The 9,321-nt window shown below is 39.0% G+C and overlaps 1 protein-coding gene across 1 annotated transcript; it reads left to right on the top strand.

The window, feature by feature from the left end:
- The first annotated feature begins 2,399 nt into the window (after positions 1–2,399).
- LOC307024675 (G2/M phase-specific E3 ubiquitin-protein ligase-like) lies at positions 2,400–6,880 on the top strand. The gene is made up of 9 exons (XM_079658997.1): positions 2,400–2,430; positions 3,851–3,942; positions 4,342–4,389; positions 4,617–4,684; positions 4,768–4,860; positions 4,967–5,277; positions 5,386–5,564; positions 5,714–6,233; positions 6,345–6,880. The coding sequence occupies exons 2-8, from the start codon at positions 3,901–3,903 to the stop codon at positions 5,888–5,890; spliced, it is 918 nt and encodes a 305-aa protein (XP_079515123.1). The 5' UTR covers positions 2,400–2,430; positions 3,851–3,900; the 3' UTR covers positions 5,891–6,233; positions 6,345–6,880.
- The last annotated feature ends 2,441 nt before the right edge of the window (positions 6,881–9,321 follow it).

Below are 9,321 nucleotides of genomic sequence, written 5' to 3'. Positions count from 1 at the left end.
GTTTTGGTACATTATTATTTCATTAGTTAATACATTCAATATTACATTTTTGAATATGTGATTATTAACACTTGTAATACTTTTGTAGTATTCAGCCTTGCAAACAATGTATTTATTGCTTCATTTATATATGATGCACTTTGGGAAGCATGTTTGTTTGAAAGGTCCAATTATATAAATAAATGTAATTAAATTGAGTTAGGGAATTCTTTTTTTTAATTTATGTTACAGCTTTCTTAAGTTTGTATTATTTAAAAAACGGTATCCCTGTTTGTTTGGTTCCTTTTATTTTCTATACATGTTTTAATCCCTCCTGGTTATTATTTATTTTATTCATAATTGTATTCTTTTTAAATAATGTATTTTTTTGTTATATTGTTTCTAGTCTTTCAACATTTGTATTTATTGTTTCATTTTGATGTGAAGCACTATGGTAAGCATGTTTGTTTGAAGGTGCTGTATAAATAAATAAGTTGAGTTGAGTCAGGGTAGTTAACGTACACAACATACACAGCACAGGAATTGATAAAGGCCATAAATACTGTACCTCTGATTGGCCGGGGCGAGTGTTGCAGTGACAGAGGAAAGAACCTGCTGCAGAACGAAACAGAAGATGAAAAATAAAAGAGCAGCAGGGAGCTCTGTGCTTCCTGTGTGTGTATGCAGCTGGGTGTGTGTCTGCAGCTGGGTGTGTGTCTGCATCTGGGGGTGTATCTGCAGCTGGGTGTGTGTCTGCAGCTGGGTGTGTGTCTGCAGCTGGGGATGTGTCTGCAGTTGGGTGTGTGTCTACAGCTGGGTGTATGTCTGCAGCTGGGGGTGCAGAGGGTGTGTCTGCAGCTGGGGGTGCAGAGGGTGTGTGTGTCTGCAGCTGGGGTGCAGAGGGTGTTGTACGGTGGCCCTGAGAGGCCAGGGTGCTGCAAATAAAAGAACGCTGCAAATAAAAAAAAAGCTGCAAAGAAACAGAAACGCAGCACAAATAAAAACGCTGCGATGCAAATAAAACGGATACAACGGAAGTGAATTACCAGAGACTATTATTGCTGATGCACATGCGGTTTTTTATGCGAGAGAAGAAGAAGGCTGGGGGATCTCCAGGAAACATCTAATGGGTAAGTTTATAATGTTAAAGTTACACAGGATGTAGATAATATCTGTCGCTGCCGTATTTATGACTTTAAACGTATGACGTTATTTTGTGTGTGGGAGCAGATTATGTGTGTAGTGTATAATGTTAGTAGAACATAGCTTTGATCAAAACTGCAGAAAGCTATTTTCAAGTTGTTTGCTTGTCTGTGAAAACTGTTTGATTCTGCTCAATTTATCCGTGCAGCTTGAACCGTTTTAAATCTAGACTACAACACACACACACACACACACACACGCGCACACACACACACACACACACACACACACACACACACACACACACACACACACACACACACACACACACACAGTATTCTTGCGTGTTTAACTGCCTGAGGCTTGTCTTGCCCTTGTCAGTGGGGAATGTCGTGATTAAGACACACTTGCAATCCATGTTGGGATATTCCTTGTATTAAGCCAGCGTTGAAAGTAGTACTGATTAGTCTTTCCAAATGTGTTAGTGTTATTTAAAAACTAGTGCAGTGCCCGTTCGGGGCATGGCCGTTCAGAGCTTGTACCCGTACTAAGCGGACCGATTGTTTGGCTCCCATAATTGCTGCTTGCAATGTTGTCCGGGGGGCGTACCCGATCGGAGCGCGTAGATTCGTCAAAAATAAAGGTTTAGAAAAATGAATCCCAAAAAATTCTAAATGAAGGATGCACATCCTCGTGCAATCCGCAAGCCATATCCGAAAGCTTAGGTCGATCTGACAAACAGTCAGAGAGATATGCGAGCCACAGACACACACACAGACACACAGACACACACACACAGACATTTCTTGCTTTATAGATAGATAGATAGATAGATAGATAGATAGATAGATAGATAGATAGATAGATAGATAGATAGATGTTCATGCAATTGAAGTGCAAAGCAACCTAATGATACTTTATTTGTTTTGTTGCCGGTCATAATGTATTGTCCTTTTTGTGGACAGCAGCAGGCTTCTAAATCAGCCTTTTGCTGTTCATGTGGCAAGGACATCAAATTCCTGTGTGATGTTGATAAAATAGGCACAAGTGGAGGTCATTTTTATTATTTTATTTTTTGAATTAGGCTTAGGCAATGTACACTCTATATCTTATGAGTATGGGTGAGAACACTGTATGTCTCTCTGTTCTTTGTCATTGACGATTGATTGGACTCTTATTTCAAGCAGGGCCAAAGGAAAAAGCACACTGGAGTTATTTCGGACTTTCCGGAGTGTAAAAGAGAAGGAGAGACGAGCAGGTTTTAAGAAAAAAAAAACACCATCAAAAGACAACCTGAAGGTTGTGAAGGTACATATTTTTGCTGAGATATACTAATAATTTGCCGACAGTCCATTCTGTCATGCAGGGGCAGATCTAGACAAATATTCACGGGGTGGCAAGAGGGTGGCAGGAGAATTTCAGGGGTGGCATCCCCTGGAAGAAGTATATGCTGATATAATCGCAGTCATATCAATCAATGTTAACTTGGAAAGCCACAATATTGATATTTTAAATCAATAACTTTAGGTGACATTATTGTGGCACATCAGTAAAGCCTTACATATAAATATATAAGGTGGCAGACATAATTTAATGAATTTTAACTGAATGAGTTGGTTTCACTCTTAGACCAGCAGGGGTACCAAATCTATGCAGACTACTGCAATAAGTACATTAATTAACTGTCTCATCGATGTGTGTATGAATATGATAATATTAACAATCATATTATTCCTATCAGCTCTCAATCACTGTTATGATTCACATATTCAGTGTTATTATTAAATAAACTATATTTTTTGGAGGAGTTAATGATGAATGTTCCTCAAGATGCTTGCTCACCCTCCTTCAAATTTGAAAGATAAGTAATTACTATCATAAATCCAAATAATCAAAAGAACAGTTCAGCGCCCCACAACTTCATTGCAAACAGTTACAACCTTGACTTTACATCAGAAAGAAAAAACATTAAAGAAGTGACTAACTGCATCAGTTAGGGTTAAAAAACGTGTATTCAGCTAAAACATACATCGCTGCAGTTATTATCCAGTGGAAAGTCCTTACCTACTGGCCTGGATCAAAGTTGTTACTTTTTTTTACACCGGCTTATTTGACTTTCTAAGGACTTCAAACTGTTTTTTGGGGGCAGACCCCCACAAAGAAGAAAAATATATTTACACACGTAAGGTCATAATTTTAACAGATTATTATTCTCATCGACTCATCCGTGAGCAGAGCATCAAGTTGGCATGCCTATAACAGCTGAATGTGGCGATTACCATCTTGATCAGCAAAACGCCTCACAAACGATTTAAAGATATGGTGCATTTTGATTCAATGCTGAGTACAGCCAAACTTGACAGACTCTTCTCTGTCATTGTAGACCGTATTAGTATTTGTGTTGGGAAATCTATGGTAGGGCCGGCTAACCCATACAGTGGTGGGGCTCTCAAGTCAGTATTTGCAATTACATACACGCTCCCCTTGACAGTGAAACGCCACGCGTGAGGTTTAGATTATTTCCTTGTCTCAATCCAAATTGAACTGTATGAAATAAAAAGGCACATTTCTCTTGTAGTAAATAAAAAGGGCGAACTGGAGCCAATCCTGCAATTTCCCCACAAGTGAAAGAGTTGACATGCTGAAAACCCAACCCCTGCAGGGGGGTAAGCACTCTGTTGTTCTGAGTAGTCTAAAATCCTCTTATACCTGTTCTTGTATTTCACAGCTCAGGAAACCGGCTCTGAATCCAACTCATCGGATTCAGAGGTGATCCTCATGAGTCCAACTTCTGCAGAATTCAATGCAGCTGATACATTAGTGAGTACTACATTTTTTGTATCTTAGATCGCTTATATTGTATATTCTATCTGGAAGTGAAAAATGTTCTAGATTTCACATAGACGGCATATTTTTACGATGAAACATGTCCCAAAATAGCATTTTAAATTGGGGTAAATGTTGCAGCGTCCTGGCCTACACATATTTTACAAACTTAAGAAAACAACTTTATTTAGTGCAGATCCCTGCAAAATCACACTATAATAATTTGTATGTTTTTCACTGAAAGTGATAATGTAAGAAGGATCATTCCCCCTGTCGCAAATCACATACACTATCAGTCAGAATAATAGAATTCAATATTTATGTTCAAATGTGTTAAACTCTAGTTCTGTCAAATTTGAAGTGTCACACTGATATATTGTTTTTTACTTCCAGGTATGGGAACCTGCAGATGGAGAGTCAGGCACTGATTCAGCAGCTCCGGTAATTGTGGCTCCTAAACATTGTCTATTGTTCACATTTAGCCTTGTCTTAAAATATTGTCACACAATTAATGTCTTAAACTACATGAAATAATGTGTCACACTGACCCAGAGATCCACGTTTGTGTAAATTAGAATAGTCTTTTATTTCTAAATCAGCCCTCTGATAGCCATGATTTAAAATACTTCAACGTACCTGTCCTATCCCTGTTATGGTTTGTGATTCAGGTCTTATTTTCTGACTCACAAGAGGGCCCAGGAACATCAGGAGGTGTGCTGGAAACTGCGTGCTATAGGTATTATACTTTCCTTTCTACAATTCAAGTATGTTTTATATGAAAACATCAACAATGTAAACTTGTGTATGTCAATTTCTCAGCAAATATACTCAGCTGTATGCGCCCATTGTAATAGAGGATAAGGATGACTCAGACAGTGTTGAGTGCAGTCATGACATTCCAGAGGATACAAAGTAAGAGAAAAGTTAGCCTTACTTCAACTGTGGTTGTTATTTTTCCTGATCAAAAATGTGTGCTATGGTGTACCATTTAACATGGTCATAATTTATCTGATGACAGGGTGGACCAGCAATCACTTTCTGAGATAACTGCAAACCTTGCCCTAGAGATTGACCATCGAGCTGTCAACAGATTTAACATCTGTCGCTCGAACATCTGGGATGGAGCAGTCAGAGGATTCAAAAGGGCAACATTCTCAGAAAAGAAAGACATCCTGGTGAAATTCTCTGACGATGAAGGGAGGTTTGAGGAAGGTCTCGATACAGGTGGCCCCAAGAGAGAATTCCTCTCCCTTCTCATGAAAGAGCTGAACAAACGGCCCATATTTGATGGACCTGTGGAGAGCCGCTACCTGGTCTACAATTCAACAGGTTCTGTTTTGTGTATAATGTTTTAAAAGACTCCATATTTCAACCTTGCAGTGTTTTCAAATATGGAAACTGATTTAATATTTCTTTATTCTGCATTATCTTGGATAGCTATCAGAGAGGATGAGTATTATTTAGCAGAGAAGATGATTGCTGTGTCCATTGTGCATGGTGGACCTGCTCCTAATTTTCTGTCTGAGGATCTGGTCAGCTACATCTCAGGGCAGAGCAGTTTCAAGGCATCTGTCGGAGACATTACAGATGAGGAGATAGGGAAAGTCCTACAAGAGGTATGAGAAGGGTGTGACATTCTAGAATAGGTAAAGAGAGAGTTTTGTCCACTTAAACCATTCTTTCAAGATATACTTCTGGCATTACCTTTTTTTATAATTACGTGTCATACTTGAAATGTGTGGGACTCTGTTATCTCTTCTTTTAGATTCAGAATTCACCCTCAGTGGAGATCCTTCAGGACTTGATGATACGGAACAGTGCCATGTTGCAGACTGCTGGGTGCTTCAGACATGTCAGGTCATGTGAAGAAAAAAAAATGATTGTAGAGGATTACCTGAAGTGGTACATAATCCACAGGAACAACACTGCAATCGAAAAGTAGGTTTTTGTATTTCATTGTTATTGCTAAAATAATTATGAAAAACGTGTTGCTGTTGTCCCATTTTCTTGCTTACTTACTTCTACATGATGCACATGTATCTTTGCATGCATCTTTTAATTGTATTTTAGATTCAAGGCTGGACTTGAAAGTTTGCAGTTTCTGACAGCTCTGCAGCAGCATCCGATGGTCCTGACCCCTGCTCTCTGTCATTCCGATGTGAAGCTGTCTGCTGCAGAGATGGAAAATCTGTTCCAGCCTGAATTTAGTCAACAGGGAAGCAACAGAAGGGCTCAGGAAGAGAAAGCTATGAGTTACCGGGCAGATTATCTTCTCGATTGTGAAGGTTAGTCAATTTGCTCTTGTCTGATTTTTATACACACAGATTATAAAACGTTCCGGTGTTGATGTAGATAGTATTTACTGTCAATTGATTCCAATGTTCTCTACTTTTTAGAAAATGACAGCTCAGTGACCTTGGAGGAGGTGTTAATGTTTGCTACAGGTGTGCCATGTGTGCCTCCTGCTGGTATGAGTCCTCTGCCACGCCTTCAGTTCCTATGTTCTACAACGTCAACATTCCCAATGACAAATACCTGTGCCAACATTTTAAAGCTTCCTCTTTTGGACACTTATGGTGCCTTCAAATCCAACATGAACTTTAATAATTCCCCCGGCTTTGGGTGCCTTTAAACAATTAAATAACTTGTGGTAAAAGTTAATGTTGCCACACACAGTACACAGTCTGTTGTTTTAATGTTGCGGTCTGTCAGACCAAAATGTTGTGACGTAAGAGAGATGTGAGTATTTTTCATGGCAGATTTGTCCTATTTCATATCTAACATGTGAACAACACCACACATTTGTATTGTATTGTTATTGTATTCTCGTTAGGTAGGTAAGGTAGACCGTGGTTAAATCAAGAGTTCAGAACATGTGTTAAGATGTTTTACAAATATTTACATAAACAGTAAATAAAGACTGCAAAAGGCACCTTGTCGTGCAAATGTGCCAATTTTGTTTTGGCCATTTTATCAACATGTTTTTACATGGATTTTGTGAAAGAGTAAAGCTGAATGACTCTTCATTAAATGGTTTAAAAGTGTTTCATTTTAACGTAAGGACTTGTTTTTCTACGTATAGCATATATGTTACACACTCGCTACAAAGATGACACGGCTGTAGCTGGTTCACAAGATTCTCAGATCCACTGTGAAAACAGAAATAACAGTAGCATATGTGACTGATGCAATGAATGAATGTTATTGTTGATTCATCAATTTGTTATGGGCTGTGTCTGAAATCACTCACTACTCCCTATATAGAATTCCCTATATAGGGAGTAGGGAGTAGTGAATGAGAGTGATTTCGGACACGCCTTGGTCTTTAAAATGTCAGAAAGTGAAGCCTCATAGAGAACAAATTAATCCAGCAAATATTCACATTTTAGAGGCTGGAACCTACTTTTATTCAAAACAAAATTAAAATCAATTACCAAAATATTAGGTGTATAATTTTCTGACGATCGACCATTCAACTGATAACACGGATGTAACACTAAACATGTTTTACAAAATACATGAATATGCTGTATGTTTATTTAAACAAAGAAAGGTTTCAGTCTAATGACTTATGCAAAGATACAAGCTAAATATTTCACTGGACTCATCTACTCAGAATTGCAGGATTCTAAATAATATTCAACCTACATTGGAAACTTGTACACACAAAAAAGGTTCTGGGGGGCTGGCGGGGCAATGTATTCTACACTCCAGACATGTTATTCATGGGAATGTAATTCTGAACAGCAGCTGTCCAGTTCACTGGTGGAGCCAACCCATTCCGTCTTTGCAAGTCCACAAAATGCATCTCCGGATTCTCATCACCAAACAAATTGTACTGGGATGATGCTTGCATGATGCCATCAAAGTGGTGTAGGACTTCCCAGGACACTGGAAATCCACACTCCCTTCCGCCAAACCTAAGACCAGTCATAAATTGAAACATAATGAGTCAAGTGATTACAAATGGATAATTTAACCCCCCAAAAATGCTAGATAAGCATTATAACTAAAACTCCATTGAGTCAGTTCTTCGTTAATTAAATCCTAAACAAAGAGCTTTGGCTTGAGAAGTTAATCTCAGGTTGACAGCAGCTCTTTCAGTCAAATATGGTCATTCTACTCACTTTCTAACACAGGGTACTTTTTGGAATTGAGTAAGATAAATCGACAGAATAGCTTTGGACATTTTCTGATTTAGGTTTTGTGTTGGAATCCATTTTTAGTCGTTTAAGACTTGAAATCATTTTTGAAATAATGAGTTTTCAGACTAAATGAATCACGTTATTTATCAAGTGACAAACTTGTCATATTGGGCTGATACACCAAATTATATGAAGTCAGATATATTTTAAAGTAATATTACCAAACAATTTGAATACAAACCTGTGAGGCAGGTGGTACATGGCATCAGGTTTACCTGATGGACACTGAGACAGGCGAACAGGTCGGATGGTGTGGTTGTTCCACAGCTGTCTGTACTCATCGAGGTCTTTTTGTAAGATGCCCAAAAACACATATCGCAGCAGACACTTGTGCTCATGGCTCCCATTGAAGAGGTGCCTCTCTCTAAGGTCACTGAAGAGCTCGATCCAGAACTGAGTCCTAATGGTGGAATTCAAAACTTTTGTATTTCATGAAAAAAAAAAAACTTCAAGTAAAAAGTCACAATATTTTGCTAAAAAGTCACAATATTTCTAGAAATGTTGTACATTTCTAGGTGCGCACCTACATTATTTCATTTGGGAGCACATAAACTCCCTTGGGAAAATGTTAGTGTACAGCTCTAATGTAATTCACAATTTTTTCAATTTTTTTCATCCAGATTTAAAGTATTTGGGCACCTCTGTACTATATACACACACACACACATACATTCTCGATGCGCTGGTTTGCAGTTGAGGTACCATACATGTGACTGAGGGCTCCTGCAAAATCATCTGTGTGTTGAGATCGTAATGTGCAGTTAATGGCTGCCATAGTGCCGTTTTCAGTTCCACAGTCAGTGCGAAGGCGGGCTGGAAGTAGTCCAAACTCCGATACACACTGCAGGTAGTACTGCGCAATGATGCCCGGATCGTTGTTAGTGCTGCCACTCCTGAGCCACATAACTTTCCTTGAAAAGCCGTCGATGCAGCCACTGATGGCAATACCAAAGGGTTTAAGTTTATCATATCCATCAGCGTGCCACACTTGGTTTGGTCCTGCTGTGACGTATCCCCTTCGGACAAACCTTCGCCTGGAACGAAGTTGAACACCAGATGGATCCAGTCTGGAAATCGTCTGTCTAACATCCTCCCTTTTTACTGTCAGGTGATACTTTTGTTGCAATGTCTGCCACATAGCTCTGTAACCCAACAGCCGACCCGAGCC

Source organism: Notothenia rossii (genome assembly GCF_949606895.1).
Source record: "Notothenia rossii genome assembly, chromosome: 11".
NCBI lineage: Eukaryota > Metazoa > Chordata > Actinopteri > Perciformes > Nototheniidae > Notothenia > Notothenia rossii.
This window is presented reverse-complemented; position numbering and strand designations above follow the sequence as displayed.